At 37.1% G+C, this 24,268-nt stretch overlaps 1 protein-coding gene across 1 annotated transcript in view; it reads left to right on the forward strand.

Moving 5' to 3' along the window:
- The window catches only part of COL24A1 (collagen type XXIV alpha 1 chain), a 346,898-nt gene that overhangs the window by 275,933 nt on the left and 46,697 nt on the right, over window positions 1-24,268 (forward strand). The window contains exons 47-48 of the mRNA XM_057714246.1: window positions 2,277-2,330; window positions 3,464-3,571. Of these exons, the coding sequence (XP_057570229.1) occupies window positions 2,277-2,330; window positions 3,464-3,571 (162 nt within the window). The remainder of the gene's footprint in view (window positions 1-2,276; window positions 2,331-3,463; window positions 3,572-24,268) is intronic.

Raw genomic sequence — 24,268 nt, forward strand, 5'->3', positions numbered from 1 at the left:
CAGGCTTTCTATCCTGTTCCATTGACATATTTCTGTTTTTGTGCCAGTACTATACTGTTTTGATTACTGTAGCTTTGTAGTATAGTCTGAAGTCAGGGAGCCTGATTCCTCCAGCTCCGTTCTTCTTTCTCAAGATTGCTTTCACTATTGTTTCCATACAATGTGTAAAATTTTTTGTTCTAGTTCTGTCAAAAATGCCCTTGGTAATTTGATAGATATTGCATTAATCTGTAGATCGCTTTGGGTAGTGTAGTCATTTTCACAATATTGACTCTTGCAATTCAAGAAAATGATATATCTCTCCATCTATTTGTGTCGTCTTTAATTTCTTTCATCAGTATCTTATAGTTCTTAGTACAGATCTTTTGCCTACTTAGTTAGGTTTATTCCTAGACATTTTATTCTTTTTGATGCAATGATAAATGGGATTGTTTCCTTAATCTCTCTTTCTGATCTTTCATTGTTAGTGTATAGGAATGCAAGAGATTTCTGTGTATTCATTTTGTATCCTCTGCAAATATTATTGTTTCTACCCACCCCAGGACTTGAGGGCAGAGTGGTGTCAAGGTCTCTTCTCAGAGATACACATCAGTGTCTTAACAGTTTTGCTTCTCTTTTTATCTTTCTGAAACTTGAAGATTTTTTTTATATCCTCTTAGGTAGGAAAAACTTTCTCTTACATTATTATAATTCTTCTAAATATGTTCTTTGTGGCATAAATTCTATGATTTGAATCCTTTATTACCTTGTTTGTTTTTATGCTCAGCAATAGACTTTTAATAACTAAAAATCAGGCTTTTATATTTAAAAAATATATTCTTTTCAAACTATCATCCCACCGTGAGTTTCAGAGGACTATTTTCAAATTCATAAGCTAAAAAAAAAGTCAATTTTGAAAATCAAAAGTCTAAAACAGATCTATCATTTTACATAAAAAGAAATACTGTGAAGGGAAAAATATACTGGTTAACATATTTGAATATTATCACTATTCATATACTATTTAATTAGTGCTCTTCAAGACAACTGAAAGCAGAATTGTTTTCAATATTTAAAATAGTCTTTATTTGCCTATTTCACTTCTTTATTATGTTCTAAAAGGTGCATTTTTATTTTAGGGATCATATATTCCAGAAATTGCATTTATTTCAACTAAACCCAGTTCACCACCTATCCCATTTTCTGGTTTCCTTACCCCTAGAAAGAATTTACATTAGTGACTTTTTAAAGCAAGTAAAATAGTTTTGAACTTGGAGGTAGAACTCTTGATCCATAGAGCTGCCTATCATCAAATTCTAACAAAACTGGATTTTTATCTCTTATAGAAAATGCCCTTTTTCTCTGTGACTGCATATGCTATTTCTTCTCAAAACGCTGAAGCTCATTTTCAGAAGATGTAACATCTTCTGAAATTGTTTATTTTGTTATTGTTGTCAAATTGAATCTTTAGCACAACTATCTTCAGATTGGAATAACTTAACATCTCGTTTTGGTGGAATTATCCTGTTTCTGAGAACTTTTGATGACTTCTGAGAAGTGTGTCTGGTAATGGCAATATGCTTCTTTTTCTTATTTGTGAACTAGGTCACTCTTTTCCACATTTCTCTTCTTAAAATAATTTTAGGATATCATCAGAATAATGGCATGATTTGCGAGGGCAAAGTTCTAACCATCCTGGCATACTGTTACTGCTGAATCAATTATGATTTAAAAAATCTCACACATGGAAAAACGAGCAATTCTGTGGGAAATAAATATCTTTTCTTTGATTCACAAGTATGTTCTTCTTTGTGCTTCCAGATAAGCACATTTTAGGTTATTAGTTCATATCTCTCACTACACTGTAAGTGCCGTGTGAATAGGAGCTTTGATTTTGCATCTCCAGCACATAACAGAGTCCCTGATACCTAATAGTCAATAAATGTTTACTGAATTAATTCAATAAGTACTTAACCAGTTTCAGTAGGGACACAAAGGCCTTGCCTGGAAATGGGGACCTTTATTTAAATAATATTTAGTTCTTTTTTAGAAATATCATTTAAATTCTTAAATCATAGAATTTGGAGTCAAGTGGAAATTCAGAGATTATATGGTCAAATTCTTTCATTTACAGATGAAGAAAATGACTCTCAGGAACGTTAAAAGGCAATCCCAATGATGAACAACTAGTTAATGGCAGGACTTGCTGTAGCCTCCAGGTCTCAGAGTTCTTTTCTATGCCTTCAGTTTAATTAAATTCACTACAATCAATTGACAACTGTGCTTCATATTTTTAGGGTCTTAAGGGCAAAAAAGGAGCTCCTGGTCCTTCTGGGAAACCTGGGATTCCTGTAAGTAAAAGGTCTTTTTCATCTTTACTGTTTTTCTAAATAGAATTGGCAACTTTAGCAAGCAGAAGAGTTTGGGGCCAATTATGACAAGTGTTGGATAAATCAGATAGTCTTCAAAAAAATGTTTAAACCCATGCTGGAACACAGAGGGAATAAAATATGACCATTAGCTCAAAACCAAGCTTGGTGTTGAAATGGAAGTTGCTGCAATTGAAGGATATTATTTTCTGGTGTATGGAGACCTCTCTGTAAATTCATGCTACTACTCTTTGATGGTGAACCACTGAAAAACAGGGAACTTGAAGTCATGACTAAATGAATGGTGACAAAGGTCAGAGATTTTCAAGCGTGATTAAAAAGACATGAGCTGGCTGTTAATTGAAGAACTCGGCCTCTTATTTTCCTGGGAGTTAGAACAGAAAGTCTCAGAACAAAAAGCTTTAAATCTTTTCATCACAGAACAAAGATTAATTTTACCTTAGCCATCCGTTTCCTCTTTGGCCAAGCAAATATGTGTTGACTAGCTTATTAGCAAAGACTTCCTGCTGGTCTCTTCTAGCCAATGGCCTGATTTGGGTGGCCTCTGTTGTTTCAAAAACGTAAAGTGAACATAAATTATGAGCACACTGAGATCAGAGATTCCCTACAGATTAAATCCAGTTGCCCAAGAGTAGAAACAAAATGTTCAGACCTTAACTCAGTCCTATAAGTATCTAATTCAAAGTAGCAACTAAAAAACCTGTAATTTATTTCTTGGGAAGAGAATACAATACAGAGTTTCAGAGATGGTGAATGTCAGCCTGTATCCTAAACTGACAGGTGCACATTGCTAATCTTTTCTCCACAGCTGTATAAAGCACGGGCTGGCACCATGAGAAATACCAGGAAACACTAAAGTGGAAAAGGTTACACAATAAGTTGCTGATTAGCTTGGCATTTCAGTTTAGGGAACAGTTACCTGATCTGTTGTATCCAAATAGTAAATTATTAAGGAACCTAGGAAACAGGAAAATTTATCCTGGGACAGGGTATTAAAAATATAACCTCCCACCCCCCAATAAGTTTAAAAGTATTTGTCATTCAAACATCTGTGTAGCATCTCTCTATAATCCAAGTAATTTTTAATTACTAAGGGACTTCCAGGCCTAACTGGGCCAAAAGGCATGCAAGGATACCCTGGAGCAGAAGGCATCTCAGGAAACCCTGGAAAAGCTGGGCTACCAGGAAAGCAGGGACTTCCTGTGAGTAGACTGAATATTCTTTGCTGTTTATTTCTTATGCATAAGTGTCTCTTTACCAAGACCATAGATATTTTGGCTGTCTTTCTTAGATTTGACATTGGCTCAGATTAAGCCAATCATTTCTTTAATAGTTACTTTGGAATTTTGTTTATGCTTTCCAAGGAATGTCAATGAATACATTCTGTTGGATGTTTTATATCTAATAACCCATATTATTAATAATTTATATCATTTTTACATATAAAAGCTGGTAAACAGAACCCATAAAGAAGTAGAATTTTAAGGGCTACACAACCTAACTGTGTTTTGAGTTCCTCAAATGTCTTAAGCCACCTTTGGAACATTTCGGGCTTGGCAATAATTTAAGGAAAGTTCTGCCAGAATCATTTTCCCTTTACTTTTATAGCCTCACTATTTTACAAAAATTGTGTGAATATGTACTCTATGTTCATCTAGTGGTGATGCAATGAGCAATTATATAGATTCTTATTTTTATGCAAATTTCTAATGTATTTGATCGTAAATTTTAAAATTATATTTTTGTCTTCATTTAGCCATTTTCCGTCTTTCCTTCATGTCATCATAAGGTCATCATAATCCAGATAGTTATTGTTATCCCATGTTGTGTTTCCACTTGAAATACGAGAATAATTAATCGCATATTTCAGTAATCCGGTAAATCCAGTAAAATTTATCCTTTAGCATTTCCACTGTTTGGATATGGTTATCTCTTGACCTGTTTTTCTCTTCTTAAATAAATCAATCCTAGTTGTTTATGCACATGTGCCATGGGACTGTACCAAAACCTAAGCCCAAATTAATATTCTTCTTTCACTTTAATGAATTATCTCATTTGTTGAAAAAAAAATCTGTCAAATTATGACCCAGCCAATTTAATTATTTCAGAAATAAATATCTAGCCAGATTCTATCTGGAAAGGTGAATATTTTTAAGGAGGCTTAGCATGGTTTCTATTTGTTTTGGAGACAGTATATCTGGACATCAGAGCATCAGGTTAAGGCTTAGAAAATTTTGACAGCCAGGCTGGTGCTTTTAATTAAAATATATATTTTATAAACGTATGCTATTAACATCAGTCTGGTTAGAAGAGGACTTCCATTTGAGATCTCAGTCTTTAAGGGAGCTCATGCCCTGGACCTTCATGTAGATGCTGCATTTTAGGCTCACCATGTAATAGTCTTAAAATGAGGTTGTGGATTTTTGAAATACAACAATAAAACAATTGAGTTGGTCTGAGAGTCTGTATTTAAGTTTTACTGGCAAATGTTACGATAAATCTTACCTCACTGCTTTGAATAAGATTTTGAGAGCTGAAACAAGGAAAACTACATTTCAAAATATGTCATATTTCTTGCTATGAACACAAGTTTAATTATGGAGGTGGTATGTATGTGGATGTGCTCAGTAGTCTATAAGGCTAAAAACTGAATTGTAAATCCTAATAATAGCAAATAGATTTATTTAATTACTAGGAAGAGGAACTCATTTGGCATCTGCCTAAAATACTACTAATCCACGTACTTATTCCAGACATAGATAATACAAATCAGGATCCTACATGTATATGTTTAGCAAGAATTTCAGATATTCAGCATATAAGATATTCATCAGACACTAGTGACAGGTCAAGAGTCATCCATTACTTTTTACATCAGGTCACTTAATACTTCATTGTGACAAACAGCTTCTTTATGGCAATATGTGACATCCGAAGGTCCCACTGGAAAGAATCGAAAATTGGAAAATGAAGTGAAAATATTGACTTGGACTACAAAAATATGAACCATTTTCTCTTGCATGAAAACAACCATGTGGCAAGTGATTGTTATCTGCTGCTAGTTTCTAGAAAGAAAACAGACATTTTCTAACAACTCTGCATCCTTCTTCAATGGGGGTAATATTTGAAGGACAGTAATATAATGGCTAAGAGAAAGCCAATGCAGAAATCAATGCAGATAAGATACTGATTTCATTTTAATTCTGTGCTAAGTTGTATTCCAGAATCTGCCACACTTTTTATTGGCTGTGTGGGTGGAGGCTCATTCAAGAAATCAGATCACTGGTTCTACATAGAATAAACAGAAACGAAGAGGTCTTAAAGCCGAATACTGAGGCCATTTGCACACTCAGTGCTATTGCAAAACCCAGTTAGAACTCTAGAGTATATCAACAGGGCTCTTTGGTTGCAAACAACCACACAGGGATATATGGGTTGCCTGAAGTTCTGCCCACTGGGAAGAGTCTCCTACACTGATAACTTTCAGGCTTTAACGCAACAGCAATCCACTTCTAGCTCATGTTGACATTCAGTGCATCTCTATCCATAAATCAGGCCTGAACTTTTTCCTCCCCTATTAACTGGTAAAGGGAGTTCTCTAAGAAGGCTGAAAGAGCAGTGGTAAAGCAGTAGAACAAGTATCATGGAAGTCTCCATTGCCTGCTTGCATATTTTGTTTGTGCTTTCTGAACCTGCTAGGGCCCAGTCTCAATATACACCATTTCCATTTAGGAGTGAATGCTGCTGTGCACAGCCAATTTTATGATTTAGTGGATCAAATATCACTCAGATCATAATGGTCAGTTCAGGACATATCATTTAATGTCTCAGGGTCAGTTATTCAGTTTCAACCAGAGCAATCCCAGAACTGCTTTCCAAATGGAAAATTACATTTGACAGAGAAGGCATGGCTTATCTCCAAACCCTTATGGATATAAGCTATGATTCTCTTATGGGGGTTATCAGAGGGTCCATATAGCGTCTCTGCCAACCACAGGCCCTTCTGATATTATTGGATCTGCTCAGCCATAGGTCCAAACAGCAAGGTAGTTTACATAGCATCCCGAATCTGCTGCAGAGCCTTTTTCTCCAGGCCCACCCAAAACTAGCAAGTTGGCAAAGGACTTGAATTTCTCCAAAGAAGATATACAAATGACCAATAATCACATGGAAAGGTGCCTAACATCACTAATCATTAGGAAAATGCAAATCAAAACAACAATCAGATACCACTTTACAACCACTAGGATGGCTATTATCAAAAAAAAAAAAACAAACAAACAAACAAAAAAAAAGAAAAAGAAAAAAGGAAAGAAAATTACAAGCATTGGTAAGTGTGTGAAGAAATTGGCACCCTTGTGCATTGCTATTGGGAATGTAAAATGATGCAGCCACTGTGGAAAACAGTATGGCAGGTCCTGAAAAGTTAAATATAGAATTACCATATGATCCAGAAATCCCCCTCCTGGGTATATACCCAAAAGAATTGAAAACAGAAACTTGAACAGAAATTTTCCCAATGTTCATAACAACATTATTCACAGTAACCAGTAGGTGGAAACAACCCACATGGTCTCAGCAGTGAAATAGATAAACCAAGTGTGGCATATACATACAATGAAATATTATTCAGTCTTAGAAAGGAAGGAAATTCTGACACATGCTATCACATGGATAAACCTTGAAGACATTATGCTAAGTGAACTAAGCCAGACACAAAAGTGCAGACATTATATGATTCCACTTACATGAGGTACCTAGAGTGGTCAAATTCATAGACAGAAAATAGAATGGAGGTTGCCAGGGACTGGGAGGAGGAGGAAGTGGAGAAGTTATTGTTTAATGGGTACAGAGTTTCATTTTTGGAACATAAAAAGTTCTGGAGACGGGTGATGGTTGCACAACAGTGTGAATGTACTTGATGCCCCTGAACTACACATCTAAAAATGGTTAAAATGGTTAATTTATGTTATATATATTTTACCGCAATAAAAACCTAGCAACTTTACAGGCTACCCAGTAAGTGAGTAAATAGGTTGTAGCAGCATACCCAAAGGTGGTATAGGTTGACTCCAAAGTCCAGAGCGATGAGCAGTGCAAGATGCAACAGCTTGTCTGCGTTAGAGAGGATATCCTGATATGCCCCCAAGCCACTACCCCTAGGAACTTCTTCCATTTAGCAGTCCTGTGGACTTTTTAATCCTATCCTTTGGCATATCTTTAGGGCGCTCGTTCTCTTCCACTCACCAGGTCCAGTTAGCATAATGTCCTCAGTTGAATGGACCTGCATGATATTTTGTGAGATGTCAAGACTATAAACATATCCCTCTGGTCTATTTTATGACACAGAGGAAAACTGAGCTGACATAGCACTAAATAAGGCATTGAAGGGATACAGCCCTCTCTGCCTTTTGAAGGCAAGCAAACTGCTTCTGATTATCTTTACTGATAGGAGTGTTGATAGAAAGTATTTTTCCTAGGTCAGTAACTGCTGTTTGCTAATGGCTATAATGTTTAGTAAAGACACTCTATCAGAAACTGCAACTGTGATTGGCATCATCACACAATTAAGTTTGTAAGTTTAAGTCAGAGTTATCTGCTGTTTGCGCCAAACAGGTGAGTAAAATGGATGTGGAATACGATAAGATCACTGGTTTTGCATCCTTTTGGCCGTAGTGTATACAATTTTCCACAGGGATGTGGTAGTTAATATGCAGTTTTCTGCAGGGATGTGGTGTTACCTTAGGTATACTGCTGTGGGGAAGGGGGCAGGAAGAGAGAGTTTCAGGGGCTTCCACATGTGTCTTCCCTTCCTACCATAATAGCCTTTACTTTATGAGTTAGGAATTGTTACTGTTCTCTGAGATTGGAGAAAAATTACAAAAACAAAAACTGGGCTCAGCGTTCTACTGGGCCCACTTAGAAAAAAAAAATGAGCCAAATCTGCATTCATCACTATTTATCACTTGGCTTTTATAAACTTACATTCTGACCAGAGTGCCATGATGATATTTTGGATTTCCAGAGTTTATTATCAGTTCAAATCCAATATCTAACAGCCTCCCCAAGAATGGCTGAGAGTTTCTCTTTCCCCAGTGTTCAGTCACCTGGTAAATGACCACATGTCCCTCTGCAGAAGGCTTAGGGCAGGAGTCACTTTGTACAATTATGGCCACATTGCAGGGATCTTCCTCAAAGAGAACCTGCCTCCCCCTCAATCAAGGGATTCTGGTCTAGGAGCTGAGTGAGAGGCCATGAATCCCAAGTACAGTGACTTGAATTAGGATTATGACCATCACACCTAGAATTTTTCTACCTATATATCAATATATTGGCATATGGTATACTTAATTTCTATGGATCTTTGATCAACTGACCATCAGCACAGATCTCTGCAGGTCAAAACATCCGGTGGCTTATTGTGATCATTGCTTCTACCTTTTCTCTGATAGCAAAGTACTGTCACCTAGATTCTACCTCTCAGAGTCCAATATTCCTATCTAAATAAGGGAACCTTATTCTTATGACCTTTCTTAACACCTTGGTAAAGAGTGTTCTTTGATCTTTTCCAGAGGCCATGGTTAAGAGGGTAGTTGATCAGATTGCATGTGATAAATCTGTCTCCAATTTCTATCTTCCTGAGTCTTTGGACCCCCTCCTATGAAGTATACTAGGGAAGTTACAGCATTCAGCCTCATTAACTGCAGGCCACAGTTGAGTCAAGGCTTCAAATTGCCAATCCATCAGACTATTAATGGTGCTCCCAGATGCTTGAGCAGGTGGGCTTTCTGCACAAGAAGGAAAACTAAAAGGGATTGGAGGTTCATATTTCTTAGTCTTGCCCTTGTCTGCTCAAATATCCCCATCCCTTGTCTTGGAGTTCTACTCTTTCTCCACCCTGTGCTTATTTAGCATAAGAGATCTGGTTAGTTGAAGGTGTATTTGTTTGCACACTATAAAAACCTTGCAGTGGTTTGGGTCCTCAGCCACACCTGCCTTGGGCTATAGGAGATGAAGGACCCCTTCAGGCTGCCATGGGGATTTTCTGATTTTTCATTATGTTCTAAGGTGAGCATGCAAGACCTTTATTTTGTCCCTTTCTCTGTATTCTCTCTAGATCACTCAAAGACAGCCCTTTGATCATACAGTCTTTATAATCACTATGTTCACCATAGTGAACACACACCAAGGCTACATGGTACTTTGCCCTCCAGCAGCACTTAATCTAATGTCATGGCCAGTGCTAATTTGAAAAATCATAATGCCACTGCCTACCACAGATTACTAGTGTCCATTTATCCACAGCAACGACGTTATCTGAGCATTCCTAGATAATGAGCAAACCAATCTCAGAATCCCATTTGGGGGGTTAATTTCCTGACTTTACTTTTATTACCAGTTACATATCACAGTCTAGCTAAAAACAGTGGGGCAATTGAGGAAGGTTTTTAATAAAGGGACTACTTACCAAAACGTGAGCAGGGCTAAGGAAAACAGAAGAGATGCTGAAGCACCTGAGGTATAGCAACAGTGGGTCGCCGTTACAACTCACAGGCCTGAAGAAGCAAGGGAAAGGGGAACAAGTTATAGAGAAAGTAGTTATTGCCATAGGAGAGAGCCAGTTAGCAGGAGTGGAGACCTTCAATAGGAGGATTCAGCCAGTCCACTGCAACTCAGCAAAGGGAGAGCCAGGGGAATAAATATTTCAGTCTCCTCCTGCCTTCCAATCCCCTAAAAGTACATCCTGTTAGCCAAACTCAACCAAGTAAGAGTGAAGTTAGGAACAATCTGACCTGATGGGAGGACTATTTTATCACTGACATTGTTTAGAATTGCCAGTGTGTGATGGTGAAAACAAAAGCAATGTTGGAGAGGGTGTGGAGAAAAGGGAACTCTCCTGCACTGTTGGTGGGAATGTAAGTTGGTACAGCCACTATGCAAAACAATTTGGAGGTTCCTTAAAAAACTGCAAATAGAACTGCCATATGATCCAGTAATCCCACTTCTGGGCATATACCCAAAGAAAACCATAATCCCAAAAGAAACATGTACCATAATGTTTATTGCAGCACTATTTACAATAGCCAGGACATGGAAGCAACCGAAATGCCCATCAACAGATGAATGAATAAAGAAGATGTGGCATATATATACAATGGAATATTACTCAGCTATAAAAAGGGATGAGATGGAGCTATATGTCATGAGGTGGATAGACCTAGAGTGTGTCATACAGAGTAAAGTAAGTCAGAAAGAGAAAGACAAATATTGTATGCTAACTCACATATACGGAATCTAAAAATGGTACTGATGAACTCAGTGACAAGAACAAGGACGCAGATGCAGAGAATGGACTGGAGAACTCGAGGTTTGGGAGGGGGCTGGGGGTGAAGGGGAAGCTGAGACGAAGCGAGAGAGTAGCACAGACATATATACAGTACCAACTGTAAAATAGATAGACAGTGGGAAGTTGTATAACAAAAGGAGTCCAACTCGAGGATGGAAGATGCCTTAGAGGACTGGGACGGGGAGGGTGGGGGGGACTCGAGAGAGGGTGGGGGGGGGGAGTCGAGGGAGGGAGGGAATACGGGGATATGTGTATAAAAACAGATGATTGAACTTGGTGTACCCCCCAAAAAATAAAAATTTAAAAAAATATATATGAAAAAAAGAAAAAAAAAGCAGCTTTTTTTTTTATTATTTAAAAAAATTCACTACCTTACACATATTAGTGTATATATGCCAGCCCCAATCTCCCAGTTCATCCTAATGAGAACCTGCTATATAGCACAGGGAACTCTACTCAATGCTCTGTGGTGACCTAAATGGGAAGGAAATCCGAAAAAGAGAGGATATATGTATACATATAGCTGATTCACTTCACTGTACAGCAGAAACTAACACAGCATTGTAAAGCAAATATATCCCAATAAAAAAAAAATACCACCCCACACACACACAAAAATTCACTACCAACAGCGCACTCCCTTATTGCCTTCACCAAGAGTGGGCTCCCTCCCATCCACTTCCCCTTGGTATGTGACTTACCAGCAGCTACAGGGTAAGGGAAGCTGCTGGGTCACAGATCGCTGTGGAGAAGGGAAGATCTCAAAAGGCAAACAGAAAATATCCAGGCAACACTACTTAAATTCTGTCTTATACATGGTCTGCAGCAGCATTCTGTTCCTTGTGGCAGCAAACTACACCTGATAAACCAAATCAGCCTATTTTTGTATGGCCAATGAGCTAAATGGTTTTTACATTTCTAATGTTAGAAGAGAATAAAAGAATGTGTTGTGGCACATGAGAAAATCACATGAAATTCCAATTTCAATATTCATAAATTTTGTTGGCACACAGCCACAGTCATTTGTTTGCAGAGAACTGCTTTTGCACGACGTGACAGAGTTGATTAGTTGCAACAGAGACCAGGGGCCCACAAAGGCTAAGATATCTACTATCTCGCCTTTTTACAGAAACAGTTGGCTGATCTCTTGTCTATTTGTATTATCACATTCTTCTTATTACTATGGCTTTCTTATGTCCCCGTATTTAGTAGAGCAAGGCCCCTTCTTTACAATTCTACCACATACATTTGAGATTAGATTTGAGTTTCTCTAAAAACAGAGCATAAACTTGAATTATCACTGGATTTGCCTTGAGTTTATAGATTTATTTGGGGAAAATTAATATCTTAACCTTTTAATTATCTAATATGAGGTAAAATATTTATTGTTGTCCTCTTATAAGATCATATAGTAGATTTTCTCCATAATAATAACAGTAAAAATTTATGTAATGCTTAGTACGTGGTAAGTACCATGATAAATGTTTTATTATATTAACATTTAATTTTACAATATTATAAGATAGATACAATTATCATTCTTATTTTATGCAAAAAAAACCCAAACAAACCATTGAGGCACTGCAAGATTGTTACTTTCATAGTCACATAGCTACAAAGGCAGTCTAACTCCATATTCTTTGTTCTTATTGATATGCAGTATTGCCCCTCGATAAAGGCCTTATGTATTCTCATTTTTTATTTTACTTTCTAGTTAGTCATTACTTGTTTAAATAAATATGACTGATTTAGATTACATTCTATACAACTGGATTTTGTTTCTAATAATTTGCTATTGTGATCCTACTGGGTTTTTAGTTAGGTAATATCTTCAAACAATGGCAGCTTTAACTCTTAAACTCATTTTTTTTTTTTTCTTTCCACAAAGGTTGATAGGGACCCTCACTACTATCTTAAACAGTAGCAGTAATAGCCGACTTCCTTCTATTGCTCCAAATCTTAGAAAGAATGCATCTAAAATTCCTGCATTAAGAATATTTTGCCATCTTAATTCTGTATTTTCCTTGTTCTGTGCTATCTTTGGGGGGGGGGGGGTTGTTTCTTTTTTCTTATTTTCTGATTTCCATTGGCTAGATTGAATTCTCTTCTGCTGGTTTAAAAGTTACCTATTCTCTTTTGGTTGATGTTCTTGTAGCAGTTGCACTGAATTTAAGAACCAAATCTATGTTTGTTTAACTCTAGTGATTTGTTTAATGTATCACTAACTGTATCTTCCCTCTAACAAAACGAGTACTTGTGTTCGCTCTCATGTCCTTTTGTTTCTATAAACCACTCGTTCCCTTCATCATTTTTTGATATTACCTTGAATTTTGACTTATAATGCTCATACATTTACTTTCTTTTTTTAATTTAGTCTAATTTTTAAAAATTTTTATTGGAGTATAGTTGATTTACAATGTTTTGTTAGTTTCAGGTGTACAGTATAGTGAATCATTTTTACATATACATATATCCACTCTTTTTTAGATTATTTTCACATATAGGCCATTACAAGTATTGAGTAGAGTTTCCTATGCTATACAGTAGACCCTTATTAGTTATCTGTTTTATGTATAGTAATGCATATATGTCAATCCTCATCTCCCAGTTTATCCCTTCCCCCTTTGCCCCTGGTAATCATAAGTTTGTTTTCTACGTATGTAAGTCTATTTCTGTTTTGTAGATAAGTTCATTTGTACCCCTTTTTTAGATTCCACATATAAGCAATATCACATGATATTTGTCTTTCTCTGCCTGACTTACTTCACTTGGAATGACAGTCTCTAGGTCCTTCCATGTCACCGCAAATGGCATTATTTTGTTCTTTTTTATGGCTGAGTAATATTCCATTGTATATATATACCACATCTTCTTTTCCATTCCTCTGTTTATGGACATTTAGGTTGCTTCCATGTCCTGGCTATTGTAAATAGTGCTGCAGTGAACATTGGGGTGCGTGTATCTTTTTGAATTACAGTTTTCTCTGGATACATGACCAGGAGTGGAATTGCTTGATCATATTGTAACTCTATTTTTAGTTTTTTAAGGAACCTCCAAACTGTTCTCCATAGAGGCTGTACTAATTTACATTCCCACCAACAGTGTAGGAGGGTTCCATTTTCTCCACACCCTCTCTGGCATTTATTGTTTGTGGATTTTTTGTTGATGGCCATTCTGACCTACTTTCTCTTTTTATTTTCTTTGCTTTTTAATATAGTAGTAAACTTAAGCTATCTAGTCACTTTTACTTTCAGTATTCCTTGTAGAATTTCCTGCATTTGTTTCTATTATTATTTGAGTACTTCCTTCAAAAAGTATTTTCAATGTAGGTGTTTGTGAGATAAACCTTCTGAAGCCCCATATGCCAACAGATATCTTTATTATCCTCTTACATTTATATGACACGTTCAGCACTGTACTGGAGCATCTACCAATGGTTCTAGTCAGTATAAGAAAAAGAAATAAAGCCACCGAGATTGGAATGGAAGAAATAAAACTGTCTTTATTCACAGACAATATGATCATCTATGTAGAAAATCCTTCAGAATCTACAAAAAAAAAAAAAACCTAATTAAGTGAATTTAGCAAGGTTGCAGGAAGCAATATCATTATACAAAAATGAATTGCATTTCTGTATACTCAGTGAACAATCAGAAACTGACATTTAAACAGCAGTACTTACTGTAGTATCAAAAATGGGCTAATCTGACCCCCCCAAAAAATGTGCAAACTTGATATTGAAAACTATAAAACATTGCTGATAGAAATTAAAGAAGACTCAAATATTAAGTGCTATATACACTATGTTTGTGGATCAGAAGACTCAATACTATTAAGAGTCAATTATCCTATACGTTGGCAGTATCTTAAAACTTTAAAGATACACCTGATATATGACCCAGCCACTCCACCCTTGTCAAAAGAAATAAAAGCATATGTCCACACAAAAACTTGCACATGGATATTTGTTGTAGCTTTTTTTATATGGAAACAACCCATGTGTCCATCAAAAGGTGAATGGTTAAATAAATTGTGGTACATACATGTAATGAAATACTATTCTGCAATAAAAATAATGAGCTATTGATACATGCTACAATGTGAATGAATCTCAAAATAATTATTCTGAGTGGGAAAAAAAGCAGACCAAAGGGGACATACTGTATAATTCCACTTACATAAAATTCTGGCCACTGTAAACTAATCTGTAGTCACAGAAAGTAAATCAGTGGTTTCCTGGAGATGGCAGTACATGTGGGGAGGTGTGGGAAGGAGTGCTTCCAGAGGGACAGGGGGACACATTGGGGGTGGTGGATGTGTTACCTTGATGGTGATGCACTTGTTTCACAAATGTATTCTTTATGCCAATTTATCAAGTTATGTACTTTGCATTTTACATCAATTATACCTCAGTAAAGCGGTTTTATATGCCGGTGTCAGGGGAGAGAGAGAGATGACATTGAGCTACAAGTGGGAGTTAGTAAATTAGGGATCATAACTGTGAGTGGGGAAGGCAGAAGCGAAACATTCTAAGCAAAGACAGCAGCCTATACAACACTAGGAAGAACATAGTGTGTTTGAAGAACCAGAACAAGATCGGTTGTGGCTGCAGTTTTTTAGTGAGCAAGGTGTAGAGCCATACAGTTTGATGCTTGAGGCTGCAAGAGCAGCGTCGCGGTGGACAATGACAGCCATGTTAAGGATACTGAGCATTATCTAAAGACAGTAGGACCCCACTGAGGTTTAAGCTTAGGAGGAACATTTTCCAATTTATTTATTTTTAAAGGATTCTCTCTGGATGCAGTATGGAAAATGATTTGGAAGGAGCAAGATTAGATGCAGGAGACTAATAAGAGACTATTTATTGCAGTATTCCAGGCTACATATTTTCATGGTTTGTGCTAGACTGGTGAAGTGGAAAGGGAAAGAAGTGGATGGGATTTATGGAGTATTTAAGAGGTAGCTTTAACAGGACTTTGGTACTTGATTATGGAAGGTGAGGGAGGGAGATGTCGAGGATGACTTCCAAATTTCTAACTCATGCAAGTTTCTCACTCAATGCATTGTAGTGCCCATCACTAAAAAAGCAAACACTGAAGGAGGCCTAGATTTTGTGAGCAAGATTATGACATTTAAGTGGAGGTGTTAAGTGGGCAATTAGATATTTTGGGCTAGAGCTCAGAGAGGAAGTCAAATACAAATTTAAAGTATCAACATACTAATATGTACTAATCAGAGTCTAAAGAAAGAGATGGAATACTCAGCTGGAATTTTGAAGAGACTAATTATAGAAATGTGATCAGGGTTGAGTCAGTCACAAAGTGATGTTGGGAAAACCCAGAGACTGTCAACAGTAGGAAGCAGTCACCATCCTTAGACCTGAAAAGCTGAAGGAAAGAAATAATGTCAGGTTGAGAGTTAAGTTGAGACCGAGAGCTATTAGAAAAGGAGCATCTTACAGGAGCTATAGTTGAAAGTAACCCAGCCACTGACAGAATGCCAAAGCTGGGAGGAAATGGGAGAAATAAATATAGTACCTCTCTCCTCCTACCTTTCAGTGTCCTAGTGGTGCGTCCCATTGGCCAACTGCAACTGAAAGTTTAGAGGACAAGAGAACCCAGGTGATGCAGTTCATGAAAGTCAGACTCCCAGGACAAATAGCAGCATAAAGAAGAGGCAGTGAGTGGATATGGAGAGCAAGTGAAGAAAAACAAACACAAATATTAGATAAACAGTGGAAAGAAGTCCAGAACCAAGTGGTGAGGAATTCTAACATTTAGAAGTCAGGTAAAGAAGGAAGAGGAGACTACAAAGGAGTCTGAGATGGAGTGGTCATAATGGATAGGAGAAAAAGAATGTAATGTCATGGAAGCTTAAGACTATTTCAAGGAGAAAGTCACCAACTGTATCTAATAATCATGAGAGAATTTGTTGGACACTTATTTTATTCTGTTTTTTGTTTTGATTTTTGGCTATTCAGCATCTTTTTTTTACAGATTTATTTTATTATTTATTTATTTATTTATTTTATTTTTGACTGCATTGGGTCTTCGTTGCTGCACACGGGCTTTCTCTAGTTATGGAGAGCGGGGGCTACTCTTCCTTGTGGTTCACAGGTTTCTCATTGCATTGGCTTCTCTTTTTGTGGAGCATGGGCTCTAGGCGCTCGGGCTTCAGTAGCTGGGACATGTGGGCCCTGTAGTTGTGGCTCACGGGCTGTAGAGCACAGGCTCAGTAGTTATGGCACACGGGCTTAGTTGCTCTGTGGCATGTGGGATCTTGCCAGCCCAGGGATCAAACTCGTGTCCCCTGCATTGGCAGGTGGACTCTTAACCACTGCGCCACCAGGAAAGCCTGATTGTTGAGCCTCTTAACCCCATTTTTAAAGTTCAGAAATTTTTATGTTTCCTCTCTTTTTTTTTGTCTGGATGGGAAGCCACCTTCTACTACAGAAGTCAAAACTTCCAGACTCTCACCTTCCAATCCCTCTTTGAAATAAGAATGTAGGCCCATAACCCAGACCTAAGCAGTCAGTTGTATTCACCTACACCTTTAGTTGAGGCGTTCGTAATACACAGAAGCAGGAATAATGGAGATTCTATTCCAGTGGCAGTGGCGATAACTTTCTGTAGCACTCAGGATCCAGAGGTGACTGTTGTCAGTGTCCAGCAGCTGGGGTGGTGCTCACTGTAGTGTCTAAATTCTGGCTGCCTTGTCTTCTTTTAATTCTACCCATTTTCCAAACCTGGTTTTCTAGATTTATCTCTGATTATATGAGCTACTCAATGTCTTTTCAGTAAATTTTTTGCTTAATTGGTTTCTGAGGTTTGTAAATAAGGGGACCCCCCCCCCCGCCTAATACAGAAATCTAATAAGATAAAATTATAATTATTGTATTTTAGTATATGGAGGTCATTGGTAACTTTAGTAAGTAAATATTTGATTTGATTAGTGGGGGCAGAAACAGGATTGGAGTACTTGAGGTGTGAGGACTGAGGAAATCAAGATATGCAGACAATTCAGTGGAAAAATTTGGCTCTGAAGAAGGTGAGGCAATAACTAGAGAAGAAACTGAGACTAAGGTGGAAAGTAATTTTTAAATTAAAGAACCTTAACCGTATTTAAATGCTAGAAGGACTTAGTAGAGATGGTGAGACTGAAGACTGAAATCAAGGGATGACAAAACATGCGTATTCTAATGCCACTTAGTAAGTTATTCTACTTCTAATTGGGGGTCGCTTTAATAAAACAGATTCTGAGCCACATTCTAGCCTTTATATATGACTAGTATAAAAAGCTCATTGAATTTTGTGATGAAAAAATTAAAATGAATTACAGTAATGTTGAACACTGCTGCAGTATACCTCGCAGGGCCATGAAGTTGAGTGGCATCTGGTATTTCCATTAGTAAGCAATTAGGTATCAGAACATAAGTCATTGTCTACTACTTTTTAGCATTTTCAAAGAATGTTAGAAAAAATTTTCATGTATACTTAGAATATCAGGATGTTGTAAGTATTGAAGCCTTTTGTAACTATTGAAATAAAAACAAAATAACTTAAAAGGAATCCTCTTTTAACCCCAAGGTTTACACACGATATTGGTATTTATGAGTATGGAAATGTTTCATACTGTTTTCCACAAATGTTTCTGTTCCCTGTAGAATATTCGATATGAAATTAGAGTTATAATGATTTATAAGGGACTAGTCTGCTCAATGAAAGTAGGTACAGTGGCTAAACTGGTCATTAGGAAAAGTGATTTCTAAGATAATTATTTCTGAAACCTACTGTGGTAGTAGAAAAACTACTTTAGAGAAAGTAATACAATTTCTAAATACTAGCAAATTCCCTGGAGTATTTCCAACAAAGGATAAGGACATCTTTCCATTGGCCTTTTTTTTTTTTTTTTTTCTTTTTTTCAGTTCATGGCATGATGGTGTTTTTTGGCTTATCTTTAAAGACTGCTGGATTTTTCCACTGAGAAAAATATTTATTCTGGGATTTCTAGCATTATGCAACTGCCTGATTTTCCTAAACAATGTTCTTTCTTTTTTTGATGTGGCCAATGGAGTTAAAGAATTTCTGGCACATTCACACTGCAGTTTCAGTGTTTTTTTTTTTTAAGTCATGTGACTGTAACTGAAGGATAGTATTGGGGAGCTGACTCTGTGAATTTCCTTCTGTATAAATGAGTGTTCTGAGACTAGTCAACTTAGCACATCTGTAGTAAATGAGTCTACCATGCTGTTTTCATTGAGTTGGACTTCTGTACAAGCATAGTGCCTCAATCATTTATGAAAAAGGAAAACAACTTTTCCCTGCAAAGATCATAAATCTACTTGTCATCAAAATGAAGGCTTACCCGTCTCTTTATTTTTCATTGCTTCAACTATAAAATGGGTTATTGGAAAAGAGGGAAAGAAACAAAACTAACAATTTGACTTAGGACAAATCAAGGCCTTTCAATCTTGACTTTGCACTTTATCAGGTGAACACAGGCTTAAGTGTTGTCTAAAATGAGATGCTTGTCCTAAAAGAACATTGAAAGTCTTGCATTTTCCACTTGTGGAGTGTGTCTAGTCTAAGAAGGAAAAACATACTTCATCAGCCCACTCATAATCCAAGCAAGGAGTAGCAGGACCACGATGGAAGCCTCTGTCAGGAACACCAGCAGCCCTGGCACCCCTCTGGGCTGTGTGTTCTCCAGTTAATGAGCTGGTCATCCCAAAGAAACTTCGAAGAAGATACATTTCTTTTTTCTAAGTATTTTAGAGGAAGAAACATACCTACATTGCCCAGATCTACATTCATCAAATCCTGTCACCTCTTGATTATTAAGGGGTTGATTACTCAGTTAGGGTTTATCCTGTTTGCTACTTTCTCCCTCTTCTCCACCCTTCTGCTTGTTTGGCCTGTTTACTGCTCATTAGTAACTCTTTCAGAGCAAACAATACGCAGCCTGTTTGGCTGCTTATTAGCAACAAAATGAAAGATTTGCTAAAGGATGTAACTTGACTAGTTGACTCTTCAGTGACTTGAAACCAATAAACTTCATACTCCTTGTGGAATATTGTTCCTTTATGATCTGGCCTCTGTTAACATTTCCAGTCTTGCATTCTGCCTTTCTCTTCACATGTCCTGTGTATTTTTTCTTTTTCTTTTTTTCTTTTTTACAATAAACTGCATGTATTTAGAGTATACAGCTTGGTATCCCAATCTCCCAATTCATTACCCTCCCAACCCTCCCCGCTTGTCCTGTGTATTTTAGTCTAACAATTATTAAATACTATGTGCCAGGCACTGTTCCAGGTGCTGAATGTATATGAAGCTGAATATATATGAATTTGTTTAATTCTCACCAAAACCCCATGAAGTAGTTATAGCTACTATCTTCAGTTTACAGAAGAAGAAGCTGAGAGTCAGACTAAGTAACTTGCCCAAGGTCACACAGATAACAAATAATAGAGCCAGACTTCACAATCACACAGTCTAGATTCAGAGCCTATGTTCTTAACCACTGTGCTATACTTTTTCAAGTATACTTAATTTCTTAGACGTTGCTCCAAATTCTGTGTATTTCCCTCACTTTCACACCATCGTACATGTAATTTATCCCCTCTGCTTGGAAAACTCTTCCATCTTTCCCTCTAACTTTAGAAGGAACAATTTCTTGATCTTTCAGGACTTAATTGAACTTTTATCTCCTTCAGGCACCCTTCCTTGGACTCTCCAGTCCGAGTTAAGCATGCCAGGCATTTGTAAACTTCTATAGAACTGGGATTCTGTTTTATTCATCTTTGTCTTCCTAGCATCTGGCGTAGTGTCAGGCCTATTTAGAAGAAGCTCAATAAATATTTGAAGAATAAATGTCCTTTGCATAATAACTATGATTTTGGAGACCTGAGTTTAAAATCAGGATGTGTTCACTAATTCACATCTTAAGAATCATCTGTAAAATGAGTACAGCAATATCTAATTCATATGGCTTTATGAGAAGCAAATGAGATGTTGTATGTGAAGTGCTTAGTATGCTGCATGTACTTATTGAGTTACTATCTTTTCATCATAATTAATATTCACCATACAAGGAGTTCTGGACAGCTAGTGCTCAAAATGCCCAAACTCCCAGATGGGTTTCAGCAACGCATTTTTAAAGGCAAGGGGAGGGAGGCGCGTTGCAGGATATGTGATTAGCTTGTAAACAATTTTGGCTTGATTGATGGTGAGGTTGCAAGGTGGTGTGTCAGAGGGGTTAACACTCTCCATCCTTAGGCACCAGTGGGACTGGAGGCTTCATGCTCATGGTCATCCGCTAGTTAATTTCTTCCATTTGGTGGCAGTTTTAGTATCTGTAAAACAACTCGGGAAATGTGCATCCGATACCATAATCTAGATACTTCAGAGGGGAGCTAAAGCACAGGATATGGGGCAGGGGTCTGTCCCAGGAAGGCCCCACAGGGCCCTGCTCAGTTACCGTATGAGCCGGGAGTTAGGGAAGATAGCAGTGAACAGGATGGGCAAGGAACTGCCCTCATGGAACATGCATGAAACAGCAAGAAACTGCTGACATTTGACTATTTTGGGCCTTAAAAAAATTCGCAATTTAATACGAATCAACCTAATAATTGGGTAGTAGTGCATAAACAAATCAAATTGTTCTAAATCGCGGAAGTGCTATGAAAGGAGGAAAGCATAATGGGAAATAGATTTTGAGGTAGAGTGTAATGGGAAATAGCTTATAGATGGGTTAGACTGTAGAGGCCTCACTGAGAAGGCATACACTTGAGCTAAGCGCTGAAGAGCCAAGTATTTAAAGAACGAGGGATGGACTGGAGAACTCGAGGTTTGGGAGGAGGCGGGGGGTGAAGGGGAAGCTGAGACGAAGCGAGAGAGTAGCACAGACATATAGATACTACTAACTGTAAAGTAGATAGCCAGTGGGAAGTTGTTGTATAACAAAAGGAGTTCAACTCGAGGATGGAAGATGCCTTAGAGGACTGGGACGGGGAGGGTGGGGGGGACTCGAGGGAGGGAGGGAATACGGGGATATGTGTATAAAAACAGATGATTGAACTTGGTGTAGCCCCCCAAAAATAATAAATAAAATTAGAAAAAAAAAAAAAAAAAAGAACAAGGGAAAACTTGCCATGTGAAAGACCCAAGGTGAAAAGACCCACAGCCAGGAAAAAGTTTGGCATGTGAGTAGGATTATCCTAGGATCAAGTACAATAGTATGGGTATGGATTTGTCATTTTTGAAGTAAAGAATGGACAGTCATTTCTTCATACTGGTATGAGCCTAGTCATGCCAGGAGTCAAAGAATAGATGAACTACCCTCCTTCACTCCCCATTAGTACCGTGATTATAGGCTGAGGCCTGGGTAAAGGAGATTCTGTAGGATACACTAATTTTGTCCAATAGCATACTGGCACTTGAAACACTGTCCATTTTGCAAGAATGATAAACCACCAATTGTTTTATGAAAATGAGTAAATAATTTCTGTGAGGTAATACAATGTTGAAATGCCTGTACCCGTTAAAAATGAACAAGAGTTAGTTGTGTATGCTGTTGGGAATGGACTTGAGTCCAGCAGACCTGTCTCTACTACCTTAAGACTTGCCTCAATTCAATCCTACTCCAAGTTCCACAGACTTTACATGTTTAGCAATTCAAAGCTAAAGTTACCTCCTAACTTTAGTATACAGCTCATTCATAAATCTTATTTCCAACATTTGGCCACATAATTTATGATTGCCCCTGCAGGAAAATGTTATGAATGCTACAATATTTATGTATAATGTAGCCTTGCATATGATCACCTAATAATTACTATCCCACATATTTTTAAACAGCCAGTTCTTTCCTAGGAGGAATATATTTAGTAAGCCAAATAAAATGAGAAATTCCTACTTAAACAGAAGTGTTTTTAGTTGCTTGGAGTAAAGGAAGCCAAGTGTTACTTTTATAATCCATTGGTTTGCTGGCTTTAAAAATACTGTACTTATGTTGCCTAATGTTGTGCAAAAAAAATTTAAGTCTTTGCATTTATTTTTTTGTACTATAGAAAGTAAATTAGTTTTGATTACTACCTCTCATACAGCAAGTAACTATATAAACATAAGCTATGAGCACAGAGGAGGGTACTTGGCAGTAAGGAAAGGAAAAAACTGTTTTCTTAGTAATTTTATTTTAGATAAAAACATCAACTAATTTAAGTTCAGTGTAGTTTTAAATTTATCAATCTACTGTTGAAAAATCAGTGAAATTGACATATAAATTTATCATTTTACGCAAAATTTTAAAGATTGTTTTCCTTTTCTAATCCTCTTTAAAATGTGGATTTCTATTGTTGCCTTTATTTAACAGATTCTATTTCTTAATATATTTGTTTTAATTCTAATGAAAATAAGACAGCTGAACCAAGGGGCCTGGGTAATAACAAACAGCATGACCTTCTCTTTGGTATGTTTCACTATTAAATGCAAACCAGACATCATTGTTCCAAAATTTGTCTCTGTGTCTGTCCTCTGATATGAGTAGGTAGTCCTATTTTCCTTACCAGATCTTTCCATTTAGTTCCAGAATGAAGGCAAATTTATACTTAAACTACTCCTTCCTTTCCACACAAAGTCAAAGTGGAAAGCAACTTCCTTTTCTTTCCTTAACTGACATCAGATTAAACAAAACAACACAACCATATTGCCATTACAGTTTCTTATATATAGAAGACACGCAATAAAAAGTAACTCTTGTTGTGGTTGATGTTGTTGTCATTAGTGATCCAAGTACTTGTTTCCTTAGAAACCCAAGCCTTAAAGCAGCCATCAGCTTCAGTCCTGTCAAAGCTGACACTTTCCTACAGAGTCAAAACCAGTTTCAGCAGGGAGACTGGCTTCTATCTGAGGATAATGAAAGTTTTTGGCCATAAGACATCATGTACTCTTATTAACTTCTTAAAGACTCAGGTAAACTGTTGATTGGTCTCAGCATCTCTGAACAGACTAACAGTAATTCGGATTTTATTTACTTTTTAAAATTTGCTCAGAGTGACTTACCCTTTGCTGATTGGTTTTAGACAAATCATTTAGAAGACACTGGAAAGAATTCCTAGGGAATAGCATCTGTTTCTCTTGAAAGCAGAATTACTCATCCATCTGTGTGTTCATAATAAGAAATGTTTGTCCTCTACTTGTATGAAACATTGCTTGGAACTTTGTACAGAACACTCTGCTACTTTCCTCAAATTTCTCTCTAAGAAACGAATGTGAACAGTAAGTGATCTGAAACATATTTATTGCGCTGTGTTAAGTGTCTGATAGCACTGCAAGTAAAATGAAGTTTCTAGCGTACAGTTAGTCCTAGGGACTAGTCATATGGTCTTTATTATTCTCACTGAAAATACTTATTGACCTCAGGAGTGTTCAGCAGTCTCTGCATGTCCATTGTTCATATATCACCCAAGAGATATGTTTTTTTTTCTGTTGGAGAATAAAGATTTTAAAAAAACAGCTAAAATTGTAAGTAAAGTGAGGTGAAGCAGTACTATTTT

This window comes from Hippopotamus amphibius, chromosome 1 (assembly GCF_030028045.1).
Source record: "Hippopotamus amphibius kiboko isolate mHipAmp2 chromosome 1, mHipAmp2.hap2, whole genome shotgun sequence".
Lineage (NCBI taxonomy): Eukaryota > Metazoa > Chordata > Mammalia > Artiodactyla > Hippopotamidae > Hippopotamus > Hippopotamus amphibius.